The sequence below is a fragment of the Oryzias latipes genome, chromosome 6 (assembly GCF_053564925.1).
Source record: "Oryzias latipes strain Hd-rR chromosome 6, Olatipes_Hd-rR_3.1".
In the NCBI taxonomy this organism is placed as follows: Eukaryota; Metazoa; Chordata; class Actinopteri; order Beloniformes; family Adrianichthyidae; genus Oryzias; species Oryzias latipes.
Window position 1 is genome coordinate 11,106,809 of NC_136242.1, and position 20,220 is coordinate 11,127,028.

Here is a 20,220-nt window from a genome sequence, read left to right on the forward strand (position 1 = left end):
TCATCTACTTAGAAAACGCAACAACCTGTCGGATAAAAATAATGTCCAGTTGTACTTTCAGAACGTAAAACGTCTTTAAATCTCCAGAAATGAGATCATCAGGTAGTTGAATGCAAACAACAAAACTGCAGTGTGCAGAAATGCACAACTTGAAACTCTGTGAGACTGTTTGTCACAGATGTTGATATTTCAACAGCATATTACGTACGTTTGAAAGACGTTCAACAGTTACAAAATGCTAGCATAGTCTGTCGATGTTTCATTAAAAAATTCAAAATAAATATCTTTTTACTCACTTTCTGTTGTGCTGTTAACACAGTGGCCTCCTGGTAAACTTCAGCATGCAACAAGAAACTTAAAGAGGACATTTTCGTTAGTTCCACTCGGCATGCATTACTCCATAGTGCTGCTAAAGCTAACTGAAGGAAGAAGCTCACAGGCCTCCGTAGTTCTCTAACATTCAAGCAAAAGTAAAGTGGACTTAAAGTTTAACAGTGCAACATTATAAAAGAACAGAAGAACATCTGTAACCTGCATGACAAAGTAAATTAAACCAAATAAATAAATAAAAATACACACCAAAAACAACCATTATGAGGACAAAAACAACAACAGCAACAATAAATAAATAAATGTATGAATGAAAAACACATAATGTGTCACTGCAATACGGTGTTGGACAGTCTGATGGCTGTGGGGAGGAATGACCTGCGGTGGCTCCTGCACTGTGGGTTTAACAGTCTTGAGCTGAAGGAGCTGGTCAGCGCCTCTACAGTTTGGTGCAGGGGGTGGGCGGGGGTATCCATTGTTGAATCTCCTGCAGCGGACTGCTCCCGAGTCGCGCGCGAGCTCCCACCTGTGCTCTCAGGTTCAGACATTTCTCTGGAGTATTAACTGTTTCACTGTTACAAACGAGACTGGAGGCACTTTCAACTTTCCGGCAGCCATTAACCCTGTCACCCACGAAGAGCCCACAGCAGGTGGCTCCGCCTTTATTTATACAGACAGGTAACTGTGCGCAACACAAAATAGTTCCCCAAACAAGAACACAGAATGATATTCATCGTAGTTCAACGTCCATGATGGATGTTTTCTTAGCCAACATCCTCCTGTCCACCACCTCCTCGATGGACTCCAGTGTGCAGCCCAGGACAGAGCCTAACCAACTTGTTAAGCCTCTTCAAGTCTCCGCCCTCACTGCCCCCCGCCCAGCACCCAACCCCATAAAGGACCACTGAGGCCACCACAGTGTCATAGAAAGTCCCGAGCAGCTGTATGCACACACCAAATGAACTAAAAATGATTGGAGTGGGACTTTGGCCGAGTCAGAATTCTTCCCCTACCCCTCTGGCTCCTGCCTACTGCTGGAATTGTAGGGGCATTTGAAGCTGCATTGGTGTCTGAACTTCTTTTTTAAAGAGGGAGCTGTAGTGACTTAGTCATCCGCGTCGCATGGTGACGCAGTATTAAAGTTTGTAAAACAGTGCAAACTTCAATATTTTGTCATGTGGGCGCAACCTAGTGGCAGTTTTGTGTTCATTTCGTCCAATGGCGTATAATTTTGGACATGAAGCATTTGATTGAGTACAAAGAACAATACGGAGGGAATATTAGAATGTTTGCAGCAATCAGAAAACAGCGTAAACACCCATAACTCCTGTCTTGGTCCATACAAGATACAACAGCTTTTGACTTATCAAACCTTTTGACTTAATTGTTCAAAGATGCAGGAGTCAGAAGTTGTCATTCTGACAACACTGACACTTTCACTGACATGAAAACTTGCTTTTGAAAACAAATGATCCACTTTGAGATACTGACTTGCTTTTGTGCAAACGACTTTCCATTTTGTGAAAGTGACTCATTTTTGCAAGTTATCTACTGTGTTTTGCAGTTTGCACTCATTGTTTTGAGAAACACCTCAGCGGTGGTAGAAAGTGAGAAAAACTGTAAATGTAAATAATGACTTCCTGTTTTTGTACAAGTTATGAGACTGATGTTGGTATGAAATTTATTCCAGATGTTCTTACAAGGCCACCTTATGTTTCATTCCAGGGATTGTTTGGAGTCCATTGGTCAATCAAACCTGCAGTTTCCTGAACCTGTCTGGATGGATGCACTGCAGGAGCTGCAGGACTGTATGAATATAAAAACTGAAGCTTCAATGGACAATGACTCCTACCAGAATAACCTGGAGGAAGAAGAGGCTCCATTCTATTTTACAAAATATGCAAGTCCCTCCAGGAGCTTCAAAGACTTGAATATTAAATTGAAATTATTTACATCTGAATATTTAAAAATTCTTAATAACATAATATGAACCTTAAACAGTTTCATCCAACAGCTGAAAAAAACAGAATCCTTTCTAAAGATGAAAGTAAATTCAAATTTTCTTCATCCAGAAATGAGTCTACAAGAAATTACATTTTGTCAAGTGATAACATTTAAAAAAACAAAGAAAACGACAAATTGAGATGGAAAAAACAAACAAATGTTGAAATGGTTAAAATACATTTGTTTTATAAAAATATGCAGAACGAAAATCAAAAGGAAGAAAATAAAATAGGTAAAAAATCCTCTCTGGTTTGATTCTTTAATCAGCTTCATAAATAATAAGATAAAAAGCGAAAAATCACAAAACTGGAGAAAAGTTGTTTTTTATTCGATTTCCGTTCTGGCAGGCAATGTGAAGGCTTAACAGGACAAAGTAGGGTTTGTGTCTGACAAACACACCATCTGCTCTGGGATGCAAGGAGTTTGTTTTTGCTGCCATGAGACAAAAAAACTACAATGTTTCAGCCACTTCTGATTATTTAAACATTTCATACCTGATATGGAGATGTACTGCACTAGTTCAACTGAGATTGTTGCTGTAAATTATTCAATTGTTGTTTTTGTGCAAACATTAAATGAACAGAAGATCAAAAACAGACCCAACAGCCATTTTGATGGGAAGAATTAACGAATTGTCTCTTGAATTGACAAACTGGTCTTTTTTCTCTCCAGTTTTCAGGAAGCTGATGCAAGGATGTCATCCAGACGTTTCCCCTGAAAGAAAAAACGATCACAAGTGTTCTTAAATTTTCAAAAAAGAAGATTCTTTTGTTTTTATATAATTGGATTAATCTAATTCAATCTTGGTCACATGAACAGTTACACCGTCTTTACGGTGGTTATTCTGCAAATTTACCTGAAAAATAGAGATGATATGATTGTTCCAGGCTGATACCTATAATGGATATTTCCCCTCCAACTGCGGTCAATAGCTGATATTTGCTGATCCCGATATTTAAGTATACGGAACAACACATTTAGATTCCTTTGTGTTTTTTTTATTAGAAATGCACATGTAACCGGCAGGTATGCCTGTGACAGGTGCATGCCTGATTGATCGGGGATGTAGTTCAGCTGTGTCTGCCCCTTTATAAGGAACAGGGAGTGAGTTGACAGACAGTGGCTGCCTGCATGGTATGTATGGCTGAAGCTCCTCTTGTTGGAGAATGTAGATCACCTTTTACTCATTTTTTCTGCTCTTTTAACTAGATGCTGTAAGTGGCTGGCCGTGTTGCAGATGTCATGAGCCACTGCGTGTTCTTTACCAACACTTTTTATACATTTTAATGTGTTTTAGATTTCCTTTTATCAGTTCATAGGTCTGAGTCAGGTGCCGGTGCGTGTGGTTTTGCTGAGGGGGGCCCCTTGTGGCAGCGTCTTCCACACTCGTTCCCTCACTCTATTTGTTTATTTCCCTGTTAGTGTGTAGTGGAAGTTTCTTTTGCACGTTTATAGTGTGTGTGTGTGTGGATTTTTTTGTTCAGCATGGAGTGGAGTGAGGTGTGCTGCCGCGTACTGGCTTAGTCCACGGCCTCTCTCTTCCCTCCCCTCCTGCACTGGCGGTCAGCTCATCCTTCCTGTTTACATTCCTGCCTCTCCCTTTTATTTTATCTGTGTACTGTTAATTGGAGTCAAACTGCAATTTTAAATTGTTCATTAAAGTAAATTTTTATAAGCTTTTATTGCCTCAGCCATTTTTGTTTTGGTGGCTCCACTCTGCACTGACTGTACCTTGGTCACATTTCGAAATGTAAAATGTATTAAAGGGTGGGTAAAGAACACGCAGTGGCTCATGACATCTGCAACACGTCCAGCCACTTACAGCATCTAGTTAAAAGAGCAGAAAAAATGAGTAAAAGGTGATCTACATTCTCCAAAAAGAGGAGCTTCAGCCATACATACCAGGCAGGCAGCCACTGTCAACTCACTCCCTGTTCCTTATAAAGGGGCAGACCCAGCTGAACTACATCCCCCGATCAATCAGGCATGCACCTGTCACAGGCAGACCTGCCGGTTACATTCAACTTTTCCTTTGCTATTCAATCACATTGTACTTGACCTTTTAAAGCATACAGCAATGGATCTCAAAGGAACAAGTATCACTATAAAACTTAGAAAATATACCTGAAAATAGTCTGACCATTTATTGACGATTGGGCATAACTGTAAACCATGAGCTCCCCATTGCCAAGGATCTATTAGGAACATGTATGCCTATCAAAAATAAAAATATGTGAAGCATGTTTTGGCATGGTGGGAGGAAAGGTCTCCGGAAAAATCCCATGCATGCACGGGGAGAACATGCAGACTCCACCCATTTCAAAAATAAAGTGTTTCTGAAAACAAGAACAGTAGACTTTGTAATATCGGACCGATAAACTGAAAATATGCAAATATTCCGCTGATATATTGCCCATCACTACCTGCAAAGATTTAAAACCTTTTTTTTTAAACATTTTTTTCCAGGTGCTCTACAACTTTCCAAGCTTTTCTTAAAATCAGCCCATTATTTTCATTAAGAACTAGGATCTAGAAATTGTTTTTAAAATGAGTCCAAATCCTTTCTCTCCATACTTTAGATAACAAAAAAAACTTGAAAGGAGTCTAAACTCAAATTATGTGACCTAAGAAATGTTTCTACGAAAAAATAAATGCATTTTATTTAAATTTTCAAGAGCTGAATTAAATTTATTAAGTAATAAAAGGTTTTTGTTCAATTTAACCCTTGTGCTACAAAGGTGGATAAAGGTGGAGAAGATTCCATGTAATCCATGGACACCAGTGAAGATCACAAATCATTGAAGAAAAAAGGTTCAGAGCACTGTCTAGTGGGTCTAGATGACCCAACTCCAAATGTTAAAGTGCCTAGGAGAGCACAAGGGTTAAAGGATGTTATTTTAAAATTCAATAAATGCTAGACTAGCATTCATTATCATTATTTCAAAAAACAAAATGTAGATTGATGTTCTAAGAATAAGTGATAGTTGTAGATTTTGGGGGATTTATTCTGATGGGCCCACTTGCACTAAGAAATGAATGGGACTTGTCGGGGATATCCAAAGGAAGTTTTGAAATTATTATAGGATGGCCTCAGCACTTACGGTATGACGACCATTTTGTGGCAAAGTGTAAAATTTGGCGATTTTTCAGATTTTCCCACAAAATGGGAAAAGAGAAACACATGCTGCATGGTTAAGTCTACAACCACAACTGAAGTTTCATTGAACTTTGACCCAGAAAAGAGGCAGCCCTGTTGAATTTACCAAAAAAATGGTGTTAACCTTGTAAATATTTAAACTCTTCCCAGGGATTATCACCTCCTAACTCCTCAAGCCTCATTTGGAAGCTACTCGGAAAGAACCCATTTTAAACAGCGTTAGCATGGTGAAATCCCAATGCTAATGCATTCCCCTGTTGCTTGTATAGTTTTTTTACAGGAATAGGAAAATTGAACACATGAATCCCTGGCTTAAGCTTAATGAAACAATATGACATATGATATTAACATATTAGAAATGTGGGCGTGGTTAGCAAAAACCTTAAATGCCAAGGAAATCCAAAAAAATTTACTTTTTTAGATTTAATTTGTCTCTGTAATCAAAATGACTTACATACTTAAAAACTGAAAAATACTAATCATTTTCTTATTACTAGCAAGTACTTATTATTGTATAACGTTCAGTTTTAAGTGTGTGTAACTTCTTGTTTCTAGATTTTGATATGAGACTTCTTGTTAAGAAAAAATGACTATGGACAGAGAATTTAAATAATTTTAGGGATTTTCTTCTTAAGGTTGGTGTTCTTTTTGCTATTTTTAGGCTACCTCTTTTTGGAGTTCGTTGAATCCAAATGAAAAAAATGGTGAGATTGTTTTTATTTTATGGATGTCTTGTACAGTGAAATGGATTTACCTTCTTGTCTTCGGCTGTGAAATTTTTGAGCTGGTAGACGGTCACTTTGCCCTCACTGTCCCCCACCAGGACACAGTCTGTCCCTCTGGCAAACAGGAGGGCTGTCAGCGTCACACCGGCTGCAGCGTGGTGGACAACGACCGGGGACAGGCTGCAGCGCAGTGTAGGTGTGAATACATTTGAGCTTTCCACAGCGGCGACTATTCTGTGTTGGACTCACTCACATGTTGGAACTCAGCTCCCAGACCTCCACCTGCTGTCTGTAAATGGCTGCAAACACTGTAGAGCGCTCCGGGGACCAGCGGACGGCGCACACTTGGCTGTGCACGGACTTGAAGCTCAGCAGCGGGCTCAGGCAGGTGTGCCTCCACAGCTGGATGGTGCAGTCTGAGGAGCAGCTCAGGAACAAATCAGGGCTGAATGGAGACCATTGGATGTCGTTCACAGCGAGCTACGAGGGGGCAAAAATCATTGTTAGCAAATATTCACATTGCTGAGTTCTTTATCTGTCATGCAAATAAGAGCTTTATGTCCTTATTTGGAAACAGTCTGAAGAAGAGGAACTGCTGCACCTAAAGTCAGAACGATCTAAACTGCTGCAAAGTTAACCACCACGTTTCTGCTTTGATCTACTCACTAAGTGTTTTTGATACGAGTCCAGGAACTGCTGGTTGTTGTTCAGTGAACACTTGTGGATGAGGCCGTCCCAAGAACCAACCAAATAGATGTCTGACTCCTGCAGAAGACACCATCTGTCAAAGCAGGAAGACCCCAAATGCAGTTCCATTAGTGTGGCCGGCTCACTTTTGGATGGAAGTCCAGGCAGTGTCCGGGAGACACCTCAGACAGAATGGTTTCTCCCACCATCTTGGACACGCCATTTCCCCTCTTGTCATCGTGAATCCTCCGTATCTTCATCAGATCTTAGAAAACATGTTGTTGATACAGAAAATGCTGTTCTGTTTATGTCACAGCAGAGATGTTACAGCAGGTTACACTGGTTTTATTTTTCCAAACTGCTACTGACTGTAGAGCACAGCCACATCCACCTGCTGTACAACTTTAAGTGTTATCAAATGTAAAACCCAACAGAGAGAAATTTTGTCTAAATTGACTGAAACTGTTGATGGTATCTAAGAACTGGACTGAGTGACCCCCTACGTTCCAAACAGGAAGTCCCCTTGCTCCCAAGAAGCCAAAATTGCATTCTTCTCTGACATCTTTTTTTTAACATGTTCTTGATCATTCTAATTTTTTAACATGTTTTCATGTTTTTCTGTAGTGCAAGTTATACTAGTTATAAAATGACCATTCAAATGCATCAATTGAAGTATGTGGTCTCATGTCGACTGTTTGAAGAGTTTGATTGACAGATTCTTCCAAGACCAATTTCAGTGGTAGGGGTGTGGACTTCCAAAAAGCTCACCCCTGATTGGTGAGAGTGGTTGCCATAGAAATGTTGACTTAGACACACTTGGACCAATCAGCTTACTGATGTCATCTGGCTCCACCATGGTGGCGTCTGTATAAAACGCCACCATGGAACAAATGGTGACTGATTTGGTTAGAACCAGAGGCAAGTCATTTTCTATGAGTGACATCAGACTCACTCACAACCTTCTAGTCTCAGGGCAAACTGCAAGGCCACTGAGTTAATTTTCCACCTAGATTTAAAGACCCACTCCAAAGAAAGAATGTGTTTTGGATGTTTTAACACGTTCTTGAGGCACTTTTTCTGACGAGGGAGGAGGAAATCAAGCTCAAAATTGCATTTCTGTGTATTTTTTTCTTTATATTATCATCAATCAGGAGCAGAGGAAAAAATGATTGTATTTGTGACGTAGAAAATACGCTGTGCGGGTCACAAGCTCCCGGCTCCAAGCTCTCAGCAATGGGAGGTGTTGAGGTGGGGCTGGTCAGGCCTACTCCGTGCCAACAGTCCCACCCACAATACAGAAGTGAATTTCTAATCAACTCCTGCCACTCTGCTGAAACTTTTTTTGAACACAACGAAGGTTTTTTAGATTAATCAGATATAATCAGAGTTAGAAGAAGACTGGGAACACTTTTACAATAGATCAATAGATGATCAGAGTGGGACTAGAAGGTCCAAACCGCTTTACAGTCAAACACGTACACACAAACATTCACACACTGGTGCAAACCTATAACCACCAGGAGCAATGTGGGGTTCAGTGCCTTGCCAAAGGACACCTGTACACATGGGTGGGTAACTGAGCGTGCGATCCTAATAAGAGGTTGACTGCTTTGCCTCAACACCACAGACTGTCCTGTTTTCCTTTTGTGGCCAATCACGTTACAGAAATATAACAATTAACTTATCGGTAACCAAATGTTCCCTTGACTGAAGATTTGAAATGTCTTCATGTTTCAGGGCTCTCTCACCATGTCTTTCACTAAAGAAACATGTAAACACTGTTTATTTGCTGCTATCTGTGTTCTGTTGTGTATAAAATGTTGGCATGTCGATCTGAAACTCCGTTTGTAACTACAGGGTGGTTCATGCAGACAACAGTACCGATGCATTCCAGGTGGTTGTTGCAGCGCTGCCACATGGAAATCCTGCCATCTGCTGACATGGAGACCAGAACCTCTTCTGCCTCCAGCCCAGAGAATTTACTCTCTTGTTTGTTCCACGCCACCTGCCAGACTGGACGCAGGTGCCTGTTTGGACACTTGCTGAGAAACAACATCAGTGCAACATGAAGTCTCTTATTTTTCTCTATTAGATCTTTACTTCCTGAATTCTGCAGCACAGTACTCTCACTCACCTGCTGGTAGCAACACATGCCCCCCTGTCCTGAATCTGAACATTGTAGATGGCCACAGAGCCATCATACATTCCCACAGCCAGATGGCCGTGGTCGCTGGAGGAGAAGTCCATGGACGCTACTCTACTCGGACAGGAGAAGATGCGCTGCGGCCACTGCAAAGGAGACGTGGTGTTGTTACACAATAGCCGCCTTTGTTTTTTTTTTTACTGGAGAAGAACAAGAACGTAAAAGCAGACCAAAGGGTTGTTTAGGGACCAGCAGCAGATGAAACTCGCTCTGGAGCTCGATGGATCACAGTCACTATAGCTGACAGCCAGGATGTTCTGCAGGAGGATTCTGGGGTTAGTTCTGTGTATTTTCTAAATGCTCAATGTGTGATTCAAAATCCTGATCTGACGCATCTGAACACAAGGATCCATCATGTCACTGAATAAAAGAAATCGTTCTTCTCTAGAAGAGAGGATTAGATGAAGCAGCCTCAGTTTTGGTGGTTTCTCACCAAGTTCTTCTTGTTCCACGTCATGCTGGTTATCATGCGTCCTGTGGTGAGCTCTGAGTCAAACGTCCAGAGAGGCTTTATGGTTGGAGATGAGGACTCTTCCTCATGTACCTGCTTCACTGCACTGTCGAGGTCTGAAACAATCAGCAATGAGCTTTAAGCTGTAAAAGAACACCTGAAACTCTCACTTTTAATTTGATAGATAGCAACAAAGCTATTTCTATCATGTTTATGTAGGAAATAAACCACATTCTTCTATTTGTTGTTAAAAAAATAAGAATCTAAATAAAAAAAAGCATCTCAAATTATGTTCACCATCTTAAAATTGCAGACATTTCTTTTGTTGTACTGTGATTATGACAGGATGTGTGAGGAAGTTACAGTTTGGTCTTAAAGAGTCAATTCAAAGTGAAAATACCTTCTGGATGCAGAGATGATTGGAGTTCACCTTCCAGGGCTGGCAGTTGTCTAAAAGCAGCCAGCTCAGGCCAGTGAAGGATTGTTGCAATTGTTTTCTCCATTACGAGCAAAATCTTTTGAAAGGACTCTGAAAGCAGGACTTCATTTGGATCTACTGTAGTGTTTTTAATGTCCCGCTGAGTTTCCATGTCTGACAGAGAGCTGATGGAACTGCCTGTAGAAGGAACAAGTGAACATGTTACATGTGAAAAAAACACATCTACATGTGGTGAAATTTGACATCAAAAATAGAGAAAAGACATTTTTACTCAGATTTTTAACAAAGATCTATTATAACATCTGTAATTCTTAGAGGGATGAAATGACAGTTTGTCTGCAGTTTTTACAAAAGACCAGTGTATGGCAGCAGAGACTAAAGGTATTCTATCCTCCTGATCACCAGCAATGCAAATGTATCCTATAGAGCAGGGGTGTCAAACATACGGCCCGCCAGGTGGTTTAGTCTGGCCCACACATGAAGAGTAAAAATCCCAAGGATGAAAAAAGAAAGCAAGTTTCTAGTCCATTCCTGTGGCGAGTTATGGTTTTTTAAAGAAATAACCGAAATGCGCAATTCTGCCACTAGGGGGAACAAAGGAAAAACTTAACAGTTGAAACAACATAACTCTGCATGTGCCAAAAAAACAAAACCTAACAGCTCTGTGTCTGGGTAGGCAGTAGTTTGCTTCCCTGTGAGCCTCACCACTGAAGGATGATCAGTAGTGACACAATAATGACCAAAATGTTGTCAAAAAGAAAGAAAAATGTTGAAGTGAAGTCCTGAGCTTTCCAAGAAAATGGAAAGCGTTTTATTTGTTCACGGAGCTGAATGCAAACCTGCATGCTTGGTATGTCTTTAAGGAATATAACATTCAGCAACACTGAGACTCTCCACAAAGAAAAGTTTCACCATTTGTAGTTAAGAAAAAAAAGATTTAGCAACTATTAGCTGGACCGATAAATAAGCATCTGGATTTACTGCAGCTGTGACGTCAGTGATGGAGCAGTGACAGCTAGCTACCTTATTGCAGACAAGTTGGTGCAAACATCCAAATCATTTTCTGATGGTGAACTTATTGAAAAATGCTGAAGGCTGCAGAAGTCTTGTTCCCAAAAAGCAGTCGACCTTAAACATGAGTCTGTCAAGAATTACGATCAGATCCAACATCTCTGAGGAAACATAGGCAGCCATATGAAGGAATCCAGTCATTTATTGTATTTTCAGTCACTATTGATGAAAGCACCAACATCACAGATATGTACAGCTGTGCATATTTATTAAAGGTGTTAAAGAGACTGTCACAGTGGAGTTTCTTGAATTGATGGACACAACAACAGCTGATGACATAGTCAGCTCTCTAGTTACTGTGCTGGACAATGTTAAAGTGAACTGGTCACAGGAAGTAATTTTGGTCACTGATGGCGCTCCATCAAAGGTCAGGAAGAAGGCAGGTGTTGCCACAAAATTCAGGCAGAAACCGGGAAAAGATTGTTATAATAATGAATGATAATAATAATGGACATTTCATTGTGTTTTGCACACTTAAATGACAGTAAATGTGTTTCTGCACAGGATTTAAATCCTGATATTGATGGTCTTGTGAAGTTTCAGGAGAGAAAGGAGGTGAACTCCAAACTCTTATGTTCACAAATGTTTGCAAGTTTAATTTAATGTAATTTTGTCATCGTTTGGACGTTTACATTTTAGGAAGATGTTTCATTTTTTTCTGTAGCCCCTCTTGAAATTATTATCAGGATTGCTTCAGTGTCAGATTTAAAATATTCAGGCTGTATAAAATTGAATAAACCAATATTTTTTAAAGTGAAATTAATTTTATGTAAGATCAATTGGCCTCTGTGAATGAATGTGTAATAAGAAATGATTAGGCTACCGTGTTGGTTGAGGCATGTTTTCCAATTGGGTAAAAAAACAAGAATAAAGCTGTTGTTTTGCCTTAACGCTACTGGTCCGGCCCACTTGAGATCAGACGGGTTGAATGTGGCCCCCGAACCAAAATGAGTTTGACACCCCTGCTATAGAGGAACATTTCTAAACTTGAAAACCTCAAAACTGTTACCAAGCCACTGCATATTACTGCATAAACTTTTTTGTTGTCTACAGAGGACATGCACGGCTTTTCGATGATACCCAATATGGGGAGGGGGTTTTGGGAATTGTAGTTTTTGTTGGATTTAAATTAATGTTGACTGGAATTTTTTCCATTGCTACGCTGATGACACTCAACTGTATGTAGCCCTGTCTCCTGATGACACTGGACCCCTGGATAGCCTTTTAAATTGTATTTTAGACATTAAAATGTGGATGGGAGAGAACTTTTTGCAGCTCAATCAGGACAAGCCTGAAGTCTTGGTTATCGGTTCTGAAGCTGAGAGAGATAGGGTCCAATTTTATCTGTCAAGCCACTCTATGACTACAAATGACACAGTAAAGAACCTCGGTGTGATTTTAGATACAGATCTTAGCTTTGACCAACATGTGAATCAACTAACTAAATCTGCATTTTACCATCTAAGGAATGTCGCCCGAGTGAGACCCTTTCTCTCTAGAGCCAGTGCTGAAATCTTAATCCATGCTTTTATTACATCAAGGATAGATTATTGTAATGCCCTCCTTTATGGTGTAAAGAAAACCACTATCAACCGCGTGCAGCTAGTCCAGAACTCTGCTGCACGCCTTTTAACAAGAACTAGGAAGAGGGAGCACATAACACCAATCTTAAAATCTTTGCACTGGCTCCCCGTCAGCTTCAGGGTTGATTTTAAAATTCTTTTAATAGTTTTTAAGAGTGTCCATGGTCTTAGTCCTTCTTTTATATCAGACTTGCTTTTAACGTATGAACCTCCTAGAGTCCTTAGGTCCTCAGGTGCAGGCCTGCTGAAGGTCCCCAGGGTCAGGACAAAAAACCACGGCAAGGCCTCGTTTAGATACTATGGGCCTCGTCTGTGGAATAGCCTACCTGAGGATGTGAGGGCTTCATCAACTGTTGAGGTTTTCAAAAAGAAACTAAAGACACACCTTTTTAAATTAGCTTTTAATTAGATTTGATGTCTTTTTATGTTTTATCATGTTTTACTACATAATTTTAACATTTTACTTGTTTAATCTATATATGTATATATATATATATATATATATATATATATATATATATATATATATATATATATATATATATATATTTATATATATATTTTTTGACTTTTATATTTTATGATATTTTATCATATATATATATTTATTCTTCAATCTTTTTATGTTTTATGATGTTTTATCACATCATTTTATTTGCTTAATTTAGAATTTTTATTCTTGTATTTTATGACATTTTATCATATACATATCTGTTTAATCTAGAATTTTACTTGTATACTTTTTATGATATTTTAACACATATTTATTTTATTAGACTGTTTACGACTGTTTTCTCACCCTTGGCTGGGGTGTTTGGGTTTTATACTGACACCCCTGCCAATAGGAGGACAGGGCAGACGGCGCCTTCTGGTTTCTCTGGTTTATCTTTATTTATTTATTTATTTATTTATTTTCCACTGGTGTTTGTCTTTGTGTATTTTATTGTGTGGGGCTAATTTAATGTATCTTATTGTATTTTATTACATTTGATTTTGTTTTTATGTACAGCACCTTGAGCTGTCTTTGCTGTCATGAAAGGTGCTATATAAATAAAATTAATTTGAATTTAAATTAAACAGCCTGATAGCTGAAGGGACAAATGAGTTCTTAAAGCGTTCTGTCCTGCAGCGCAGTGAAAGGAGCCTATTACTCCGTGTGCTCCTCTGACCAGACATCGTCTTGTGCAAGGGATGTCTGGGATTGTCTAGAATGCTTTGAGTCAAGGCCCTCATCCTCTTCTGCAGCACAGATCCCACAGAGTCCACCCTCCTCCCGATCACAGATGCACACCTCTTTATCAGTTTGTCCAATCGATTGCAGTCCCTTGTGGTCATGCTACCACTCCAGCATACAACCCCATAGAAGACAGCACTCGCCACAACCGACTGGTAAAAAAGGAGCAACATGTCGGTACACACATCAAAGGACCTCAGCTTTCTCAGGAAGAACAGCCTACTCTGGCCTTTCTTATACAAAGCATGAGCCTGCTCCGGCCAGTCCAGTTTGTGGTCAAGGTGCACACCCAAGTACTTATAGGAGTCAACCACCTCCATTCCCCCACCATCGATGATCACCGGTTGGTGGGAGGACTTCCTACTAAAGTCAAGGATCATCTCCTTCTTTCCTCAAGGTGGGGTTCAGTATCTTGCCTAATGAGAATCAAACCTGCAATCAGGACTCAGAGGTCGACTGCCCTACCTGTGGTGCAGAGGTTTGTTTTATGGAATCAATCATCCATCTTTACATTACATAATTTTGCGGCTACAATAGGAAATTTAAAAGACTGACTGTTAATGAGAAGATTTTAACAAATGTTTGCAGTTTATGAGCAGAAAATGGCTTTTTTGGGTATAAATGCATTTGTTGCAGGTTTCTAATACACAAAGAGGTTCTTGAAGGAGGCGAAGACACAAATGACCTACCTGTGGTGCTTGAGCTGCTCCTTTCAGTGATCTTCCTCCCACTCATCCTAGATGGGTGATGATGATCATCAGGATCGATTCCAGAGTTTTCCTCTTGGCCACAGTAAGAGTCGTAGACATCCCACGTTGTTGCAGAAGTGCCTGCATGAGCAAGTGAAACAAATGTCCTTAAACAACATATTCAGGACTGTTTGTTTCATGTACACATGGATTTAAAAAGATCAAAAATATTAAGGATTAAGTGCATTCATACTCTTTTCAAGCCCAGTGTTCTCGTTGGTCTGCATCAGTTTGTTTTTGGGCTCTCCAACAATAGTCTGTGTGGATTGATCTACAGCATTGTGCACTTTGCTCTTACAAAGTTCAACATAATGCTTGGTCCTCATCCTGTTAAAGAAATAATCAAAGTAATTTTACACAAACTAAGTTGCATGAAACAGACTTTTGATTTGGAGCTGCTCCATGAACTCACCTGACGTCTTCTGCACCGTCAGCGTCCTCGTGGAGTACGGTGCTGGAGATGTCCAGCAGAGTAACCGTTTCTGACTCCATAAGAACCATGTCAGCCACTTTAATCTCTTCTGACACTTGTTTTTTTACCACTTCTTTCTTTGGTGGGATCACTTCAGGAAAGAGAGGAAACAACCATCAAAGCTCCATAAAGCATCCATTCATGATTTTGGACCAAAAAATAAGCTATTTTACCTTTGAGAAGCATCAAATATACTGTGTTTTTTATTAGTTGGTATGAGTCAGGGGTCTGCAACATGTGGCTCTCTGGCTTTGAAGAAGAATCCAAGCAATTGAATAAATAATTTTTGTTTTGAATAATTTTTTTTAGTTAACTTTTTTCTATTCCGATTTTTAAATTGTTAGACAACTGGGCAAAATAATGATAAAAGGTTGAATCTATTGTCAAAGTGATTTGTCAATAAAATAATCCTACAGAACATGTTCTGATCTTCTGCTGCACAGCAGTGTCTAGTTGCTGTTCGGTTTTTATGTATAAAGTTGCTCTAAAAACCTTTTAGGAAGGAAGGTCATTCGAAGTGAAACACTCTGCCAAACCACCCGTGCGAATGAGTGAAAGCTGATTCACTGTAGCGACTCCTGCAGGGACATGCTGACACATTTTCTAAATGGTAAAGTGGGACTTTACGACTTAAGTCAGTCAGAAACTGGACCTTTTAGCGTTAAGCTACCAACACACCTGGCATGTGACTCGTGTTTAAGGACACCCTAACAGCACATTCTTGAACATGCGTTTAGCCCATGGTGTTCAAACACATGGGCACATGTCTTCTACCTGCAGTTGGAAGAGACTTGGCATAAAAAATGTCAAAGCGGTTCAAATCTGGTGAATTTTGCTCCGGACTTTTTCTTTCACAGCTCTATTCTGATACATGAAAGACTTGGTGTAATAGACACAAACCATAATTATTCATTTCTCCCCCATGATCAGTTTTCAAACGGTTGGCACTGTGAATTCAAAGGGAAATACATCACTACCAAATCTGAGAGTCTGATTGGTCAAAGTTCCACTGGTTTAACTTTCAACACGCATTCAATGGTCATGTGTTCTGTAAATGGTCCTTAAAACATACCTAGCTACGCGTGAACGCAAGAGTTTTGAACACGGAAGCCCAAAACCTTTTACATTAACTTTTAAGTGGAAGTGGTAGCATGAACATGCCTTGCCAAGGGCGATGTAAACATAGCTTCATAGGTAGCAGACCCCTGGTATAAGGCATACAAGAAAGTATTCTTCAAAACAGAAAAAAATAATAAATAAACAGATAAAAGGTTATAATAATCACATGGAGTAGAAAGGCTTAAGTGGATGTCCTCCGTAAGGAAACTGTCCTTACTCCCCTGCATCCATGAATCCTTTGAGGACAGAGAAAATGAGCTCCTGTAACACAAACAGACATTCTTCTTATTCTGGCACTGTCACTTATCCTTAAATCACTAGAACATTGGCTGGATGTGAGTCTCACCACCTGCTTAAAGAGGTGGAGGACTCCAAATCAAAGCTGGAGCTGGAGCTGGAGTGATCTGGAGTGAACAAGTCATCCAGAAACAATCCTGCTGTTTCACGAGAAATGTGGTTTGGCTTCACTGGGAGCAGGGGCAGCGGAGTCACATCATTGCCCTCAGCATCCAGCACCTGCAGAACGGTGAGTCAGCAAACATGATGTTGTTTATTTCAATCTCAACACAAAAGAAGCATCAAAACCTGTTTTTAGCATTTGTAGCAGTGAATTAGATCCTCAGACAGTTTTTAAAGACCCAATACAATGAAAATTGTGTTTTTGGTGTTTTTAACATGTTCTTGTGGTATTTTTTCTTATAATGAAGGACATACATTAAGAAAATTAAGTTTTAAAATGCATTTCTGATTACTGTCATTTCTGCACAATAAGGTGCAGATAAAAGTCCTAATTTTTCTAGAAAAACAAAACAAAAAACAAAACAAATGACTGCGCACCTCACAATCCAGACTGATATGGACTTCTACAGAGAAATAAACATCTATTATTTGATCATTATAATTGTTAGAATAACCATTCTAGCTCCGATATCTTTCTCTTAACATGTTTGTAATAATCCTAATATTTTTTCATTCTATATGTCAAATGATTCAAGTTACAAACTGCCAATAAGAAACCTCATTTAAAATATATGTTCATTTGATTGACAGATTCCCCTAAACCAGGGGTGTCCAAACTACGGCCCGCGGCTCTGTTTTTATTGGCCTGCAGCAAATTTTGAAAATATAATTAAATACGTGCCGCTTGAGCTCAACTGTGTTGCACTTCTAAGTTTCAACACTAGATGGAGTCGGTCACAGAAAGGTGCTTCTCCACTAAAAGAAAAAAATGCAAAGAAGAATATTTACGAGTCACCAGAAAAGGCAGCACCGAAGAAACGCAAGATAGCAAGTGGATGTTGAAGATTTCAAACACGGTGGGAAGAAAAATGATGATGGGGAAGAATGAAGGATGAATATTTCTTTAAGGCAGTGCTTCTCAAATAGTGGGACACGCCCGAAGCCATGCCAGAGGGGGGGGGGGGGGGGGGGGGGGCACGGTAGTGGCGGTTTTAGGCACAGGTAATACGGGCAATTGTCCGGTGCGCAAATTTAACGTGGGGGCGGCGGTGAAGCGGCTCAGTGCTTGGAAAAATATCTGGTCCGCTATTGGGTTCCTATTATCTGTTCATCAGAGTTTGTAACAGCCTGAAGCCTTTGAATCCCCATCCCTACAGCTGCTCCTGTCTGTGTCACACGCGGCTGCGTGAGTGAGAATGAAAGGGGAGGGGTGGTGTGGGCTCTGTCTGCCAGGTGAACCGGGAACGCGGAGGAGAGCTGCCTGTTGCCCAACACCAGGATCACCGCGTGCCTTTAGATTCCTCAGCTCATGCTAATAATGTCATTCTTTATGAACTATTGTAGACATTTTAATGACGTCTTTATTTTCCATCTAGACATAGACAGAGATAGAGTGAACCTAAAAGGTGAAGAAAATGCATTCTGAGCTAAGGAAAAAGTGTTTCCTTTATGTACCTGCCCTAAACCCACTGTCACTTGTAGGGATGTGGCTTTCCAACAAGTTTACTCCTAATTTTCAAGAGTGGTTGCCATAGCAATGTTGACTCAGACCGATTCAGACCAATAACTGATTACTAATGTCATTTGGTTCCAATATTGGTTCCAATATGAAAAAGTCTGTATTGTAGCAGCATTAAACGTGTAGCAGGGATGACCAGGTTTTTTTACGTGTTACTGACAAGGTTGGGAGTTAGCAGAGCCACAGTAACGTTTGATTTAGCATATAAGTCTTTCTTTTTAGGTGTTGCAAACAAAGTTGGGAGTTACAGCTATTGTGAATATGTTAACGCGGCTAACGCTTCTAACCTGTAGCGTGTTATTAACAAGTTCTAGAGTTACTGTGAACACAGTTAATAAAGTCTGAATATCTTATGGACTTATCTCTGACTCTTTAGTCTCACTTAATGGCTTATAGTTTTGTGCGCCTCATATAAATGATAAAATGGTAAATGGTGTATAGTTATACAGCATTTTTCTACTTTCTTTGAAGGCCCAAAGCGCTTTACAGTCACAGTCCAATTCACCCACACAATCATAAACTACGCTGCCAAACACTGGCGCCAACCTTCCACCAGGGGCAAGGTGGGGCTCGGTGTCTTGCCCAAAGACGCTTCGACACATGGGCGGATAAGGCGGAAATTGAACCTGCAATCTTCGAAGCCCCTACCACTGCATCACGCCCGTCCCTATATATAACGCTCATTTAGAATCTAGAAAATAAACCACTCATTGACGGTGTGCCTTAAAATCTAGAGTGGAAAATACTGTATTTCTTTATTCAAAATCATTGTGAATCAGGAGCAGACGTAAAAACCGTATTTGATCGTAGTAAGGTGATCGTAAAAAGTAAATCGTATTTGTGACAGGGAAAATACGCTGGGTGGGCCACAAGCTCCCGGTGCCACTCCATTCATATGCATCCACTTGTTGATGACCAGATCCCTGTACGTCCTGGTTTTCCTCGTCTGAACTGGAATCTGGTTTTAAACTGTACAACTGGATAGCTCCAATATTGCCTGTCACTTTTGTTGCACCAGTAATGTTAGATTGGGGGGGGGGGGGGGGGGGGGTGAGGGGCTGTAACCTAGTGGGAGCGAGTGTAATCAGATGGGTGACAGGAACTGGGACCGGATTACTCTGCACCCTGCCCACAAAAACTCAGGTGAATGTTTTATGAACCACTGCTGGTGTGCAGAAACTATGCCTTAAGAAACAACACATATATTTGATTTTGACTAAAAAAGTCGTAATTATAATAAAAAGATCGCTGGGAACGCATCAAAGGATGATCAGAGTGGTTCTTTAAGGGTTACAACAACGATATTTATGAATAAAAAAATATGTTTAAATACCACTGCATAATCATCGATGTAGTTTAGTTGAACGAATTAAAGAGACCTAAAACGCGTTTTAATTTAACGTGTGCAGACGGGCCCGGTCGCACCTGAGCGGCTCTCCGCGGTGTTTCCTCCGGGCCGTGGTGTCTCCCCGGCCGGCTGCTGCTGAGCACACTGCGGCGCCTCAAGTCCTGCCGGGCTCGAACTTCCCACCTTGAGCTCGTCCGGCCGTTCAGGAAAGCTGTCCCCGCGTCGGTCGACGCTCGAGACAACCTAACAGAAATCAATGGAGACCGGAGCAGCCACGGCGTTTGCTATACTTATCAGATTTTTCGAGTAGTAATACGTTTAAAAAAACAGCGTAAAGTCGTCGTTTTCTTTAGTCATGTTTGAGAAAAATAATAACTCACGAGTTCAGCCGCTGAGTTCTGTTGTTCATGTTGATGGCTGGATCTTCACTTTTTGTTTTTTGTAGTCTTAGAACTTTTATTTTGTTAGTTAAGATTGCTCCCGCTTCCACGTTGCCATGGCGACGCAATAACGTCTCCACCCTGCAAAGGAGGAAGTCCAATGAGTGACGTACCAGCCGGGTCGTTACATATATATATATATATATATATATATATATATATATATATATATATATATATATATATATATATATATATATATATATATGTATATATATATATATATATAT

At 40.2% G+C, this 20,220-nt stretch overlaps 1 protein-coding gene across 2 annotated transcripts; it reads right to left on the reverse strand.

The window, feature by feature from the left end:
* Positions 1 to 2,641: 2,641 nt before the first annotated feature.
* On the reverse strand, positions 2,642 to 20,089 carry LOC101160807 (dynein axonemal intermediate chain 4). 2 transcript variants are annotated; one of them, XR_013656350.1, is made up of 17 exons: positions 19,931 to 20,089; positions 19,628 to 19,793; positions 16,574 to 16,740; positions 16,391 to 16,485; positions 15,046 to 15,196; positions 14,827 to 14,960; positions 14,574 to 14,714; positions 9,958 to 10,173; positions 9,540 to 9,673; positions 9,277 to 9,363; positions 9,038 to 9,192; positions 8,785 to 8,945; positions 7,050 to 7,168; positions 6,883 to 6,981; positions 6,466 to 6,696; positions 6,246 to 6,396; positions 2,642 to 3,048 (listed from the first exon to the last, which is right to left on the reverse strand). XR_013656350.1 is itself a non-coding variant. In XM_023955624.2 (17 exons), the coding sequence occupies exons 1-17, from the start codon at positions 19,957 to 19,959 to the stop codon at positions 3,010 to 3,012; spliced, it is 2,271 nt and encodes a 756-aa protein (XP_023811392.1). In that variant the 5' UTR covers positions 19,960 to 20,089; the 3' UTR covers positions 2,642 to 3,009. The 2 variants fall into 2 exon arrangements, 1 of the variants encoding a protein (XP_023811392.1); XM_023955624.2 differs by having other exon boundaries at positions 6,470 to 6,696.
* Between the last annotated feature and the right edge of the window lie 131 nt (positions 20,090 to 20,220).

Bases quoted from the DNA above. Each gene is read 5' to 3' on its own strand.
- LOC101160807 (XM_023955624.2), bottom strand. From the start codon at position 19,959: ATGAACAACAGAACTCAGCGGCTGAACTC. The intron at 16,741-19,627 runs GTGCGACCGGGC...ACCGTTCTGCAG, and splicing joins CACCGCGGAGAGCCGCTCAG to GTGCTGGATGCTGAGGGCAA. The intron at 9,674-9,957 runs GTATTTTCACTT...TGATTGTTTCAG, and splicing joins ATCATCTCTGCATCCAGAAG to ACCTCGACAGTGCAGTGAAG.